The sequence below is a fragment of the Coregonus lavaretus genome (assembly GCF_964263955.1).
Source record: "Coregonus lavaretus genome assembly, chromosome: 10".
NCBI classification, from domain to species: Eukaryota; Metazoa; Chordata; class Actinopteri; order Salmoniformes; family Salmonidae; genus Coregonus; species Coregonus lavaretus.
In genome coordinates this window covers 53,717,025-53,734,152 of record NC_139997.1, presented here as the reverse complement: position 1 = coordinate 53,734,152, position 17,128 = coordinate 53,717,025, and the positions used below count along the sequence as shown (strand labels likewise).

The 17,128-nt window shown below is 43.1% G+C and overlaps 1 protein-coding gene across 1 annotated transcript; it reads right to left on the bottom strand.

Annotated features, from left to right (window-relative positions):
- Positions 1-7,733: 7,733 nt before the first annotated feature.
- LOC311136597 (E3 ubiquitin-protein ligase RNF14-like) lies at positions 7,734-16,086 on the bottom strand. The gene is made up of 8 exons (XM_084170785.1): positions 15,763-16,086; positions 15,043-15,201; positions 14,802-14,932; positions 11,475-12,005; positions 11,167-11,395; positions 10,833-11,005; positions 10,578-10,708; positions 7,734-8,375 (listed from the first exon to the last, which is right to left on the bottom strand). Exons 2-8 carry the CDS (start codon positions 15,191-15,193, stop codon positions 8,315-8,317), a joined length of 1,407 nt encoding a protein of 468 aa, XP_084026911.1. The 5' UTR covers positions 15,194-15,201; positions 15,763-16,086; the 3' UTR covers positions 7,734-8,314.
- Positions 16,087-17,128: the final 1,042 nt, after the last annotated feature.

Sequence of the window (17,128 nt, the reverse complement as noted above, 5' to 3'; positions counted from 1 at the left end):
GGGGAGGTGGCGCCGGAAATACCGGACCGTGCAGGCTTACTGGCCCCCTTGAGCACTGAGCCTGCCCAACCTTACCCGGGTTGATGCTCCCCGTCGCCCGACCAGTACGGGGAGGTGGAATAACCCGCACCGGCCTATGTGGGCGAACCGGGAACACCATGCGTAAGGCTGGTGCCATGTACGCCGGCCCGAGAAGACGCACTGGTGGCCTGATGCGTTGGGCCGGCTTCATGACATTCGGCTCAACGCTCAATCTAGCCCGGCCGATACGTGGAGCTGGAATGTACCGAACCGGGCTATGCCTGCGTACAGGAGACACCATGCGCTCTACTGCGTAACACGGTGTCTGCCCGTACTCTCGCTCTCCACGGTAAGTCCAGGGAGTAGGCGCAGGTCTCCTACCTGACTTCGCCACACTCCCTTTTAGCCCCCCCCCAATAAATTTTTGGGTAGTACCCACGGGCTTCCAGCCTTGACTCCGTGCTGCCTCCTCATACCGCCTCCTCTCGGCTTTAGCTGCCTCCAGCTCTTCACGAGGGCGGCGATATTCTCCCGGTTGTGCCCAAGGACCCTTTCCATCCAGTATCTCCTCCCATGTCCATGAATCCTTGATAGGCGTCCATAAATCCTGTTGCCGCTTGACACGCTGCTTGGTCCTTTTATGGTGGGTTTTTCTGTCACGAGGGTCGATGTCGTCTAAATATGACCAAGGCGCAGCGTGTCCAAGAAACATGACTTTATTATTTCACAAGTCTGGAACAAAACAACAAAACACGACCGATACGTGAAGTCCTCTGCAACACTGACAGAACTAAGAACAAAAACCCACCATACCCACAGGAAAACATTCAGAATAAATATGGCTCCCAATCAGAGATAACGAGCCGACAGCTGACACTCGTTACCTCCGATTGGGAGTCATAGACCAAACCTAGAAATACAACCCCACAGAAATGCAAACATAGAAATACACCCAAATGCCCAACATAACCAAACCAAAACCCAACAACACAAAATACACCCTGGCTCAAATACAAACGTCCCGGAGCCAGAGTGTCACACATTAATTAAAATACTCATCTATTTTAGAAGACGTGTATTGACCTCTTTTTGTTCCTATACCAGATTTGAATTGACGCAACTTGACAATTGGTGACCTCCGACGTGATCTGGTAGAGGGACTTCGCTGGATATCGTCCGGCCCATTAGACATCTCTGTCATTGGACGGTGTGTTTCACAAAGAGTCCAGACTACTAAAAACAGGTAAGCAGACACCTATTGTTATATGACTGAAGTTCTGCACATTGGCTTTATCCAAATTAATTTTGTGAAACACCTGTTTGATGTAAGTGAACTAAATTATGAATTATTATATGAATTATTATGAGTAGATAAGCACCATATTGTGACATGCAAACCTGTGGTGAATGTGATGTTAAACCATGGTATTATAGAGTATTGTTCCACTGACACGTACCAGAGGGCTAGGTACGGCTAGGATCGGGGAAAATACTGAAGTCCCCAGGCTAGGACCATCAGGGGTGGGAACTGGGGGTATAGGGAATTATTGGCTTAAAAGTGTTGCACTACTGACACGTACCAGAGGGCTAGGTACGGCTAGGATCAGAGGGACACTTACAATTTTTTATAGTGTTGCACTACTGACACGTACCAGAGGGCTAGGTACGGCTAGGATCAGAGGGACACTTACAATTTTAGATAGTGTTGCACTACTGACACGTACCAGAGGGCTAGGTACGGCTAGGATCAGAGGGACACTTTAAAGTATAGGGTGTTGTATGAATGAGAGTGCGAACGATCCCAGTGTAATAAAAGAGTGAATGCGGGTTATTAAAATTAATAAACCTGTATACCTTGATAGAAAACTAATTAGGAGTTAAAGAAGTCTGTAGCTGCTTAAACCGTATAACCCGTTAATAACAATTGGGAACATAAAGGTAGAATAATGAATAACTAGTATGACTAAACTGAAACGTTTGAACTGATATAACTGAACTGTAACGTTTGATGTTTGCCATAGCATAATACTGGTTTTAAGTAATTATGTTGAAGCAATTTGGTTTATTATTTGATTTAACGTTTGATGTTTGACATAGCATAATACTGGTTTTAAATAATTAAGTTGAAGCAATTTGGTTTATTATTTAATTTAATGTTTGATGTTTGACCCTGCAAAATACTGGTTAAATAATTAGACTGAAATAATTTGGTTTATCGTTGATATATAAAAATGCACCGACTTTAACTAATTAGGTGGGAATAATTTGATTTAAATAAATAGACTAACGTACTTTAAATAACGGACGAATATTACGTTAAAACGAAAAACGGACAAAACCTGTTCGGAGTGGAAACAGGAGGGAGAACCGCGTAGGGGTAAATTTAAAGAAGCAGTGAGAGAGAGAGAGAGAGAGTAGGAGGGGGCCAGTACCCATTGATAGCCTTACCTAATCTATTGGCGGGGAATGAAAGAGGCCCCAGCAACCTTAGAATGAGGTGAGAGCTAGTGCGGTTTTCATTTGGTGACGTCACTTGCTCTATGAACTGGAAGTATTTACTTTGAAAGCATTGCGGAATGTGTGGGGTGACTGGCAATGTAAGTAGAGGGTCCCTGGTTCAAACCCAGGTAGGGACAGTGGGTAAAGCTTTCGCATTGGGGCTATAGACCTAGATTACTATGTGGATTGATAAATGTGAAAGGTTGAATTAGATAGCTTAAGTAGAAGTATTCTAGAAAGGTCTATGAAAATATGTTACAAGGTCCCCGCGCCTCCCCCGTTGTGTAGGAAGGAGCAAGGGGAGGGGTGAGAGATAGTTCAAATGATAGGAATATCATTACATGTATGCTTATCAACGATAGCAAGTATTTGTTTTATTAATTAGGGCCTAATCAGAGAGAACAGTTAAATAAATTGAATAGCGAACAGAAATGGCGATAGAGCTGTGAAAATTGAGTTGAGGACAAAGGAGAATAATTTATGGCTCTGGTTAGCGGAAAAAAAATAGAGACAGTCCAGCGAGTTAGATTGAGCTGTAAGATTTCATGTAGAGGTCTAAATACTTGACTGGAAGGCAGTGCTTTGATAAATTCTAATTGTTATTACTTTATTCGATAGGTTGCTTAACACCAGTGGTGTATGCAAATAGTTGGTGAATTCTAGAACGATAATTTATTGTCGTTACGGGGACCAGGGGATGCAAGTAGCTTTAGCTATTATGCTGAGGGAATAGCACCAACCTATAGTGGGTTCTAGATTTGTTAAATAAACAAACTTATATTTTAAACTAAAGTAATGCAATAGGCTACAATTATAACATTATCAGAAAAAGGCACAATTTAATGTGAAATAGTTATTACAATTATTATTAATAGTTATTGCAGTTATTATCATTGATCCAGTAATGATAGAAGGATAGTAGAGGAAAGGCAAGGGATTAAATCTCATTTAGGGAAAGAAGAAGAGTATGAAGATATATTAGGGAGAAAATACCATTAACTGAGGGATAATAAATGTTTAGCTGAAAAACACAACAGGAATAATTTACCTTACACCCTAATATAGACATTAGACCACACCAGAAGTAGAGATGGCAGGATCACCAGTAGCAATCATGAAGAGAAGGTTCCCAGAAAATATTGAAGATATTGGTAATATCTCTAACAAATGAGAAAAAGGACCAGAAAGATAGTAACTAAATGGCCAAAGGAGGGAACATTTGATGTAACCGTGATTGTATTGGCTAAAAAATGAAAATATGACATTTTTAGGGGGGACAGGAACAATAGAAGGGGAGACAGATTTTCCTAGGGGGTTGATCAAATAATTGATAATGGATCATTTGAGATGAGATCACATGTAGCAGATTTAGGGTAATCAATTAAATAATCATTGTATACTCAAGGAATTTTGAGTGGTTTTATGGATTAGTTATGAGGAATTAGATTGATACAAACAATTATTGATGGGTTAGGACTGGGGATATCTGTATCATGTTTTGTGTGTACTACCATCTTTAGATTACTGATGGTAATTGAAGGTTAACAAAATGTATAACCAGGAGAAAGAGATTAGCTTATCTCATTGGAATGTTGCCCAGGGCTAGGGGGAGCAGTAGTGAAGTTAGGCAGTATTTAGGTCGTAAAAGTGAGCTACCAAATTAAGTGGGGCCTGGCTATTTGTGGTTGTTGTTTTTCAAATTGGGTTTTTCAAATAAAAAACAACACACCTAGTATGATGGTTATAAAGGGTTGTTATGTTAAAATTATGGGGTAAAAATAAGGGATGGCAATTGGATGATAAATTACCAATATTACCTAAGTGATTGTTTAGGTAGGTGGTAATATTGACACATGAGCAAAACATGTGTCAAAAGGGGGATGGTAGGAGATGGTAGGATTAAATAATAAATATATATGAAGGAGAGGACAAAATACTTAAACAAAAAAAAACATTTTTTTTTTTAGATACAGTCTAGAAAGAGAACGCAGTCAGACATAGAAATTGAGAGCTGAACACGTGTGAAGATAGTTTATTAACCACACCTGTATGTCAGAGGTTTTGTGCCCCACAGGTGAACTAAAGGAGAAGGTGACCCACTCTATCTAACCAGGTGACTGGTGAGCATCCAGTCCCTAAAGAAGAAAAACTGGAAGCAGGCCTGTTGGGAAGGGCCCTATCAGGTTATATTGGTCACTGCCTTTGCCATTAGAATAGCAGAAAGAGCAACCTGGGTCCACGTTACCCACTGCAAAAAGGTAAGAACACATACAAGCACCACTGAACACATGCAGAGTTAGAGAGAAGAACTAGCCAATAGGGTCTGGGGATCACCTCTGTTAACGAAGATCTCCTACCCTGACCTATCATCACTGTAGTGTGTTCTCAGGGTGTGAGTATGGGGTAGTACCAAGCAGAAAGACTGAGGACAGGAGAGGGTTGGCGGTTTTTGGGAATATGGATAACTTGAGTTGCATCATAGTCTCGGTAATGGTCTTGATATGTCAAGATCCACCACCAATTGTGCTATGCCCTTACCATTGTTAAGAAGTAAAAGAGAAGAGAAGCGACCCGACATACTGACCGTCAAGGACGAGTGGCCTACAAAATGGGAGTCAGAGAAGGGCAGACTGTCAGATTCAGAATAAGGGTTAGGGACGTAGCCAATGGGTGGGGTACATGTCAATAAGCAAATTGGGATTATAAAATCCTATTATATTCGTGTTCGGCCCCCACGGCGGATTGTTCCTAGACTCAAGTGTTTAAACACACTTGGGGATGGGGATATGAGACCGAGGGGGACTGAACATCCAGATGGGGGGTAAAGAGAAACAAAGACATCACCAATTATCAATTGGAGATAGTAGTAATGTGACAGACTTAAGTTCGGAAGCACAGGAGAGAATTCTAAACCTTACAGCCCCTGTAACCGATGTGTGGTGGGCGTGTGCCAGTAAAGGCAGTATAAGGCAGAGAATTCCAAAAGGGTGGCTAGATACATGCGCCCTGGTTCTACTGGTTCAGCTAGTTAGAATTAGTCACCAGGAACCAAGGATTAAACAGATGTAGGAGGAGTTTTAACAAGAAGGAGAATAACCCTATTTAGATGGATGCGATTGGGATACCAAGGGGGGTATCGGATGGATACCGAGCTATGAAACAATTAGGGGAAGGATTTACTACCACGTTCTTTTGGTGGGTGACAATAAACAAAATTGTGAATTGGATTAATTATATCTATTACGACCAACAACGATTTATTGGCTGGACTAGGGATGCAACAGAAGGGATCTTTGAACAATTATCCGCCATCTCACTCTTATGACTTAGTAAAAAGAGGTTGGCTCTAGATCAGGCAGAAAGGGGTGGTGTCTATAGAATGGTAAGCCATTGTTGTACGTTTATCCCTAACAATACCAGTCCTGACGGGAGTATCTCTAAAGCCCTAGTTGGTTTAGATAAACTATCAGCTGAAATGAAGAGCATGGCTGGAATGCAGGGAAACGGACTGTTCTCCTGGTTGGGGGAGTGGTTTGGTAAGTATGCTGCACTGGTGGTTACTGGATTTCTGACCCTAGTAGTTGTGTTTCTAATATTAATGTGCTGTGCTGCCTGTGTAATTCCTTGTTTGAGAAAGTCTGTTACAGATGTCGTGCATACGGCTGGTATGATGCCCCTCCTAGGGGCTCAAGAAGGAGATGCAGACACTGAGTCTAGCTTTTGGAGGAAACTGGGGTTGACAAAGGATGACCCTTGGTTTGCTATTGGTGAGGTGGTGGAGTGACACCCTAGTGGGTGTCTAAAGGGGGAATCAAAATTCCCTGTTTGTGTTTTTATGTTTTATAAATCCATTTTAACTATTGTGAATGTTTGTCTTTCCTTATGTGAAGGTTTGAAGTTCCTGGTAGCCAACCTAGTACAAGTTTGGTGTAGATGGAAGGACTGAAGGCCTTTTTATTATCATTATTGCCTATTAATAAAAGTGTGATTATTTTTGTTTGTATTGTATTTCAATGAGTGACACCCTAGTGGGTGTCAAAAGGGGGAATCCTACATTTCCCTGAAATTTCTTATTTTGGGTTCACACCCAGCGGGTGTGAAAAGGGGGATTGTGGGGATCTATTTTCTTATAACTAGATGTGATGCCTAGCTTAGAAAGAATACATTACTGATTAAACATAATAGGTTTGTGCTGTACTGATATAGATTGTTTAACATAACAAGCTGTGATTAATGTGAGGAACCGTTAGGGGGTAGGCTGAGACAGACTTGTGATTCACACAGACACACACACTGCCTCTTTGTTAAACCGCTCAAGGACAAAGTACTGCAACATGAAGAAGAAAACTATGTCTGAGGTTGCTGACTCGAGACAAGTTGTAAAGATAACAACTAATGCCTGGCAACAGTGAAGAGCCAAGGGGCTGGGACCAGCCTGTGCGCCATCGATAGGTTGGGTAAGTTTAAACCACACCCAGCCTCTACTCTGACAGGCCCAGCAGGGAGCGGGAACTATCTCTGTCAGAGTATTTAAAGAAGAACTTATAACAAAAGCTCAGTTCTCTGACTGCCCTGCATGGTTTTTCAGTGGGCCCGTATATACGAACATCATATTTACCATTCAAGTGTTTGCATTAATTAAAATAGTAGTCTATTTTAGAAGACGTGTATTGACCTCTTTTTGTTCCTATACCAGATTTGAATTGACGCAACTTGACACTAATATTTTTATTTTTTTTACATTTTCAAAATGTATTTACTTACTTGAATAGGTTCTCCCAGCCATGTGGACGATTGTAAACAGGCCAGCAAAATTTGTTTGTCACCAGAGCGGTTTAGAGCATATTACTATTTACCTGTGAATAAATTCATGAATGGAGAATGGATTAAACTATTTACCCATTTAATAACCAGACCATTCAAACTTCCTATGCTGAATTCATAACGCACAACCGAACATGCTGCCAGCACGCACACAAGCGAGCCACTCTGGGCTGCTGAAGCGGCCTGCAGCAATTTACCGCGTGCTAGTGTACACGAGCCGTTACTCCTATAGCTCCTCCCACCAGCCTCCTCCTGAGTGTGTCCCATTCAAACAAATCATGTTACATGATAAATAAATTGTACCTTTTGGTGAAAATTGAACAAAAACAGACAAACAAATCCTGTTCCAGAAACATAACATTAAATCATATTTCTTGATGGCCATTGGATGAATGTCACATTTGGCAAAGCTTTATTCAACCTTTTTTCAACCTTCAATCAAGCTGTGAACTCATGGTTTGGATGGTATCCTGGTGTACAGACAGTTAACTCATCATGATTAAAGTGGTTCTACAGGACACAAATGAAATTGTATAAACATTACCCCAAAATGTTGTCCTCTGTTCTTGATTGTAAGACTTCACCCCCGGATCCCTGAATTTCCTTTTTATATTGAGATTGATAAAACATACCAACAACATCTGTTCAAATCATCTAAACAAAAACAGCATTAGAACTGTAACCCATCAGTTTTTGGTACACTCGCTCATACTCACTTCACGAGCATTCTTTCAGAAAAATACTGGCCCTGAGTATTTGACTGACGTTTGGGGTAAGGTAATGTACCTATTTCTACCTGGAATTGACCTCTGCTAGTCATTCAACCATCAGAAATGACTGATATATTTTGGGTTAGTAAATGCCTGCTCAATGATGGTGAGAAATAGTATTGGCTAAATCCATGGGCGGTTGGTGTTGTGAGGGTGAGATAAAGTGCATACAAATGAATCACGCATGGAGGTATTGCACGTCAGTCCTCTTCGTCACTCCAAAAGGCATCATCTTCATCAATATCCACACCCTGGAACAGCCTATAAAATAACAACAAAGAAACACAATAAATTAGTCATTTTTACTCATTAAGAAGCCAATAAAAAAAGGTTAGATAAACTTTCTATGGGGCCGATTCAGACTTTGGAAATGTACGCCTTTCATACGCACGCCTTTCCTACGCACATCTCAGTAGTTGGTATTCAGAATTACCTTATGGAGGCGCATAACGAGGTTTGCGGGCGTGGTTCCCTTGCGCGCACTGAATACATTTAAATCAACCCCAGAAAACACACCCATTGGGTGGCCTACCAATTTGATCAGGGAGTTTTTGTTCAATTCGTTTATCTAAAGCAATCCCTTTAAATACGGTGTTCCATTAATTTGATCGGCACAATATTTGAATGTATGGAGAACGCGTTCAGAATATACAAAAGATAGCCATAAAAACATATGCATTTTTGTTCCGTTTCAGAACCCATGGGTAGATTTAAAAACACTGATTTTTCAACATTTCTATTATTTTTTATTTTACTCCCTTTTTCAATCTTGTCTCATCACTGCAACTCCCCAACGGGCTCAGGAGGCGAAGGTCGAGTCATGCGTCCTCCGAAACATGAGCCGCCAAACCGCGCTTCTTAACACCCGCCCGCTTAACCTGGAAGCCAGCTGCACCAATGTGTCGGAGGAAACACTGTTCAACTGACGACCGAAGTCAGCCTGCAGGCACCCGGCCCGCCACAAGGAGTCGCTAGAGCGCGATGAGCCAAGTAACGCCACCCCCAGCCAAACCCTCCCCTAACCAGGACAACGCTGGGCCAATTGCGCGCCGCTCTATGGCACTCCTGATCAAGGCCTGTTGTGATACAGCCTGGGATCGAACCCGCGATGCAGTGCCTTAGAGCCGCTGCGCCACTCGGGAGGCCCAACATATTTTTTTTAAAAATAGGGAATAATCATGAATCTTACTTCATGGAAAAATATAGCCTTTATGCACGAACTAAAAAAAGGTGGTTTGATTCATTCTGAAAATTGCCCCATTCAGTTCATCAATGGTAACGTTGGAAGTAGTGTAGCTTACAATATAATTATAATATGGAGAATAGTATAATAAACACACCCGAATTGCCTGCACTGATCATGGAACTGTGTGATGGCAAGTGCCAAGTCTTGCGCCAAGTTCAAAGTAACGGTTTGAGCTCCATAATGAGCTCCATAATGATTTAATAAGCCTACATGTCCCGATTTATTTTGACTATAATTTGTATTTGGCTTTCATTAAATAGTATCCACCATTACTTGACACTCAGCCACAACCACAAGGATGTGACAGTATTTACAGAGGAAAGAAATAAAGGTAGGCTAAATCAAACGAGGTAATGTAAGGAAGGGAATGAAAACTAAGTTGGCAGTTAAATATACCTGGTTATTACTTACGGTTGCTACCGATAGTGGTTAATAATATTTAACAGACTATAGCCTACAAACTTAAGGAAACATGAAAAGTCGGGGCATATGATTAAAACATTCTAGTGAGCACAAAGGTTAAATGTGGCGCGACTCTTTGCCTTGTCATCCAATTTGGCTTTCGTCTCCAAATTGAATCCCTGCAAGTTATAAGGCCATACAAAAAAAAATACCTGCATAACGGCACAGCATTTCATACTTCACTGTGGGAAAGGGGCATTAATAGGCCTACCTGTCATGTTGCTATGCTTTTTAGTTTCCTGCCATATGACTGGTTTCACATTAAATCTCCAGCGATCATAAGGTAACATTTTCAACATAGATAATTTAGCCTATCGCCTTACCTATATTAACAATCCCCTTATACAAAACGGATTATTAATTTACCTAGCTCTTATAATTTATAAATTACAGTACATGGAGAATGCTGTTATTTCTATCGGGAAAAAGGTTCACTCAACTGTATTCATGGTTTCCTCATGCGTAAAGGTGGTGGAATTATTAGGGAATTAAGTCAAGGTTAGAATAGGATGCATCTGCAGACACACCTGTTTCTTTGATCTCCACCCCAAACGCTTACCTTGCTGGCACTGGCGGTTTCCCCATACATAAGTTCAAGTTCAGAATATGCGTAGAGAGGAAAGTGCAATTTAAATGTATGCACGTGTAACTCAGGTCTGAATTTCCCCCTGTACATAATCCTTAAAAAGGACACAGAGCCAATTGTCACTGACATCTGCTGAAAAAGAAAGGAGGACAATAGCAAAGCCACTCACTGGTTGTAGCAAGGCGAGGAGGGGTTGTTGAAGTGTCTGTAGGGGTTGACCCGTGTGAGCTGGCCCAGACACAGCCAGCAGAAGTACTGCTTACACGAGGTGCAAGTCATCTTGTTGCAGCCATCAACCTTCTACACATTAAGAGAGAACAGAGAAGATGATAGATCAAAATCGTACAATAGACAGGATCATGTAGGAGCAGCAAAACCTATGCCTGCTAACTAATACAGCCTTGTTGTGCAGAGAGCAACAAACCTGTATGTTAGTGCCACAGCGCGGGCAGCCTTTACAGTTCTCATTAAGCCAGTCCCTGCTGAAGGATTCCTCCACAGCACGCTGGATGACCTGCCTCCCAAAGCGCTGCTCCATGAACTTCTTCCCCTCGGCGCTGGCAGATATATACTCATCCCGCAGGCCTCGCAGCTCATCTACAAGGCAGGAGATAGAGACCACTCAATACCAGAACCATTATTCTAACCTACATTTAGATTGATCATCTTTAGTGTATAGAATGTGCACAGCATATAACTCATTGTCACGGTAATATAATATATAGACTATGTAATACAACGTAAATTATTTCCTTTACCTGCTGTGACCTTGCAGTGGGACAGGCCGTGGTATCCCCTTTTGCAGAGGGTGCAGAAGGCGTACTGGCAGACAGGGCAAATGCCCATGGTGGTGTCTGGCTCCACCATCACAGCCTGGCAGCAGGATTGGCGAGGGCAGTACACCACGTCAGCCATCAGATCCAGGCTGGACTGAAGCAGAAGGCGGTCATAACGAGCAAACAACTCCTCCCCGACAAGGAGCTTGACCTGTAAAAGGGGCAGTGTATTAGTCAGTGCTCATAAGAGTGGCACAAGAGCTCATTAGTGTCTCAAGAGTCAAAGTTACCTGTGAGGGCGTAGCCAAGGAGGTGCACTTGGGCTCGGGGCAGGTAAGGCACTGAACGTTGCCGTCGCGGATCTGAATCTGGAAGTACTCCGTCATGCAGGTCTTGCAGTACACGTGCTGGCATTCCTTCAAGCACAGGCAGCCCGAGCCCAGTTTCTCCATGAAGCAGATGCCACAGCAGAACCCCTTGGCGTCAAACACCTTCTGCCTCTGAGCTTCATCAAAGTCCAGGAGCTGAGGTAGGATATCAGTACGGGGGTCCACCACCAGTACAGCACGGGGGTCCAGCTCCAGCTCCAGCAGGGGCTCCAGTTTGTCCTTCTCCCCGGTTGGACTCCCCGCCCGCTTCACGCCAGCCTCACTCCTCTTCCACTCCACCGGAGCCTCGCCCCCTTTGACCACCTCCAGGGGAGACTTAACGTCGAGGAAGGCAAACGCCTCCTCCTTAAGGAACTGGATCCACGTGAAGAGGACAACACAGCCCTGGTTCTCCTCCCACAGCCCATCCAGTCGCTTGCAGAGAGAAGTCATCTGAGGGGGAGAAAGAAGGGTTGGTGAGGAGGACATGTAGCCTGGAGACCCGACGTTGAATTTCGTTGAATTCTACATCAGGCATACATTTGCGTTTGGATCAGGAAAGTTTCCTCTCACGACATCTACAAGCCAGAATGTTGAATAAAATTATATTTGAACTTACTTTACATGTTGTCCGTGCGGTTGGTCCTTTTGCAGGTAGGAATGTGAGCCATATATCCACAGGAAAGTATAATTACATAAACCTTTCAAAGCACTGGTAGTGTGTTCCAATTTTTATCACCTGAAGCATGCACAGAACCATGTAAACACGTACACAAGCTTGGCAAATATGCATGCATTTTCATCTTGTGTGCATGCTTCAGGTGATAGAAACCTGAATGCACTACCAGTGCTTTGTACTGTTTATGTAATTATACTTTCCTGTGGACATATTGTCTCACATTCCTACCTGCAAAAGGACCAATCGCTCGGACAACAGGTAAAGTAAGTTAAAATATAATTTTATTCAACGTTCTGGCTTGTAGAGATCGTGAGAGACAGCCTACAGAGAGGAGGTGAGGGCTCTCGGAGTGTGGTGTCAGGAAAATAACTTCTCACTCAACATCAACAAAACAAAAGGAGATGATAGTGGACTTCAGGAAACAGCAGAGGGATTACCCCCCTATCCACATCGACGGGACAGCAGTGGAGAAGGTGGAATGTTTTAAGTTCCTCGGCGTACATATCACTGAAATGGTCCACCTACACAGACAGTGTGGTGAAGAAGGCGCAACAGCGTCTCTTCAACCTCAGGAGGCTGAAGAAATGTAGCTTGTCACCTACAACCCTCACAAACTTTTACAGATGCACAATTGAGAGCATCCTGTCGGGCTGTATCACCGCCTGGTACGGCAACTGCACAGCCCACAACAGCAGGGCTCTCCAGAGGGTGGTGCGGTCTGCACAACGCATCACCGGGGGCAAACTACCTGCCCTCCAGGACACCTACAGCACCCAATGTCACAGGAAGGCCAAAAAAGATAATCAAGGACAACTACCACCCGAGCCACTGCCTGTTCACCCTGCTATCATCCAGAAGGCGAGGACAGTACAGGTGCATCAAAGCTGGGACGAGAGAAATTGTATTGCATGACATAAGTATTTGATACATCAGAAAAGCAGAACTTAATATTTGCAATTACAGAGATCATACGTTTCCTGTAGGTCTTGACTAGGTTTGCACACACTGCAGCAGGGATTTTGGCCCACTCCTCCATACAGACCTTCTCCAGATCCTTCAGGTTTCGGGGCTGTCGCTGGGCAATACGGACTTTCAGCTCCCTCCAAAGATGTTCTATTGGGTTCAGGTCTGGAGACTGGCTAGGCCACTCCAGGACCTTGAGATGCTTCTTACGGAGCCACTCCTTAGTTGCCCTGGCTGTGTGTTTTGGGTCGTTGTCATGCTGGAAGACCCAGCCACGACCCATCTTCAATGCTCTTACTGAGGGAAGGAGGTTGTTGGCCAAGATCTCGTGATACATGGCCCCATCCATCCTCCCCTCAATGTGGTGCAGTCGTCCTGACCCCTTTGCAGAAAAGCATCCCCAAAGAATTATGTTTCCACCTCCATGGGTCACGGTTGGGATGTTGTTCTTGGGGTTGTACTCATCCTTCTTCTTACTCCAAACACGGCAAGTGGAGTTTATACCAAAAAGCTCTATTTTTGTCTCAGACCACATGACCTTCTCCCATTCCTCCTCTGGATCATCCAGATGGTCATTGGCAAACTTCAGACGGGCCTGGACATGCGCTGGCTTGGGCAGGGGGACCTTGCGTGCGCTGCAGGATTTTAATCCATGACGGCGTAGTGTGTTACTAATGGTTTTCTTTGAGACTGTGGTCCCAGCTCTCTTCAGGTCATTGACCAGGTCCTGCCATGTAGTTCTGGGCTGATCCCTCACCTTCCTCATGAACATTGATGCCCCACGAGGTGAGATCTTGCATGAAGCCCCAGACCTAGGGTGATTGACCATCATCTTGAACTTCTTCCATTTTCAAAAAATTGTGCCAACAGTTGTTGCCTTCTCACCAAGCTGCTTGCCTTTTGTCCTGTAGCCCATCCCAGCCTTGTGCAGGTCTACAATTTTATCCCTGATGTCCTTACACAGCTCTCTGGTCTTGGCCATTGTGGAGAGGTTGGAGTCTGTTTGATTGAGTGTATGGACAGGTGTCTTTTATACAGGTAACGAGTTCAAACAGGTGCAGTTAATACAGGTAATGAGTGGAGAACAGGAGGGCTTCTTAAAGAAAAACTAACAGGTCTGTGAGAGCCAGAATTCTTACTGGTTGGTAGGTGATCAAATACTTATGTCATGCAATAAAATGCAAATTAATTACTTAAAAATCATACAATGTGATTTTCTGGATTTTTGTTTTAGATTCCGTCTCTCACAGTTGAAGTGTACCTATGATAAAAATTAGACCTCTACATGCTTTGTAAGTAGGAAAACCTGCAAAATCAGCAGTGTATCAAATACTTGTTCTCCCCACTGTATTCTATACTATCTATTGCATCTTAGACTATGCCACTCTGATAATGATATTGCTCATCCATATATTTATATATTCTTATTCCATTCCTTTACTTAGATTTGTGTGTATTAGGTTTTTGTTGTAGAACTGTTAGATATTACTTGCTAGATATTGCTGCCCTGTCGGAACTAGAAGCACAAGCATTTCGCTACAGTCACAATAACATCTAACAACTATGTGTATGTGACCAATACATTTGATTTGATGCGTCTACCTCACCTGGTCCCTTGACAGCCATTTGGAACTTAGTGTATAGACCGGAGATGAGGAAGAAGGGTAGTCAGCAGGAAGTACAAAGTTAAGCACCAGAGGAGGTAGGAAAGATATGTCATATTCGTTCTGCTTGTCTCCTGCCAGAAACATACAACAAATTTGATTGTTCAGGTTTTAATGTTGATTTATTGTTAATACATTTTAAAGGGACACTCAGTATTAATGAGAGGAAGGTAAACAGCCTTACCATTGACTATCAACTTGAAACTAGGAGGAAGTTCAAGGCATAGTTGTATCTCACCGCCCTGTGCCGATTCGGCTCTGCGAAACTCCTCTTCATCGTAAATACTCGCTAGAGCAAGCAACTCATCCTCCTGGGCTTCCTGGTCCTCCGACATCTACATTCCTGTGAGGAAACAACAGTAAAACCAGTGAGGCTCTGAGTGATAGCCAATCTCATACTGATTGGTAGTATATCGGCCCTGTCGTGTGATTGGTTTCCAAGCCAATTACAATCTGTAGCTAGTTAAGTATAGCTTTAATAATACAGTCAGAGCAGTATATCACCAGCAAATATTAACTGCATTAAAGCTAAAGTGAGAGGTAACAAGAAACTAGCTCCTACAACGTTTCAGGATAGAGCAGCAATGACAAACAGCATCATCATCATTAGGTAAGTTAGCTAGCAAGCGGATTACAGAGAATCGTCTAACGTTATCTAACTAACAGTTACCTAGCTGTATAGTTTCAACTAGAGAACCATGTTCTGAAGTGGCTATGTAACAAATCTAGCTAGGCCCTGATCTCAAGGGCTGACGTTAACGTAACCTTAACTAACTTTAGCTGGCGAAGTGCCTCTTTAATACTAAGCTAACTAGCTATCATGACTAATCAGTCACTGGCGGTGAGATATAAAAATACTATTACAACTAGTTAGCATTTTCTTAGAACATTACGTGTTATTTACCTTTTACTCCAGCCCCCACTAATGACGTTTGGGTTGTCACTAGTTAACACAGCCACAAAGACATAAACTCCGCCTATTTCTAAAATGTTTCTTCAACCAAACCTCTGCTGTGTGAGGCGTAAACACGTCCTCCATTAATTTCCCAATGAGATTCCGCTCCGACTTTCTGACGGGAAGATCATTGACGTCATGATTTGACCTTGTTTTTTTCCCAAATTCCCCTGTTGTCTTGAAAGCACCAATAATCGATAAGACTTACTTCCTCCCACCCGGTGACTGGAGCCGGAGCAATTATGACTCCGAGCAAGCTCACCAGAAAAGTGTGGACCTACGGAAGGAGGCAGTGCATTACAGCAGCACTTTCAACAACATTCATCAATGGATAATCTTTCTGCAAGTCTCTGCTGGGGAAGATGATCAGGTCCTCCTGTGGGGAAAGAGTTTTGGGAGATGAGTGGAAACATCCAGACTTGATAAGCTTTTTTTTGACTGTGGCCATTTTAGGATGGTAATTCAATATATAAGGGAAACTTCAAGCTAGTAAACAGTCATAGACTGAATTGTCGTAGTAAATATAAAATGTTATAGCTTGGTCTGACTTAAATCTTGTGCATGACCCATTTTAATGTTAGGAGCTTGTTTTCAATCAATGCTGTTCCTATGCAAGAACAATGGACAGAGGACCAATATCTTGTCAAGGACAACACCCACGCCACAGGCCACAATCTGGTTGCTCCCCACGAGTCTTTCCCATGAGACATACACATTCACACACACATCTCCATGCATACGCACACTCATTTTCATGCCTCACGAGTTCTTGCTCTGAGGACGCACACACAAAGATGCATACGCACACACACACACAACTGCACTTCTTTCTACTGGTCGGGTGCCAAGGGCAGAGGACTCTGCCGTGCACCAATGGGGCTTCTGCTCTGGACAGAGCAGACCCGCCTCCTACGCCTCGGGAACCAATCAAGGGACTAGAAGAAAGACCCTTTCTTTATGTTGCATTGTATAAAGTAATGCTGAAAACTCTGTTTTTGATCCCTTTTCAACTGTCTCCATAAGAGGCAACTGAATGGGTCCATGCATGTAGCTTGAGCAGATACCAGCTATCTCTGTGTTTAATAAACTGCCTTTTGCTTAAACATATTCCTCTCTGTCTAGCGTCGTTGGTTTTGTACTTCCTCTCCTGTATGGTTTCACCAACAGAATTCGTGCTGATGTGTGTGAATCAGTAAAATACCACTATTGGAGCTAGAAACACAAGCATTTCGCTGCACCTGCACATCAGCAAATCTGTGTACCCGACCAATAAACTTTGATTTGACTAATCTCGGAAACCCAGACCCGGATTATT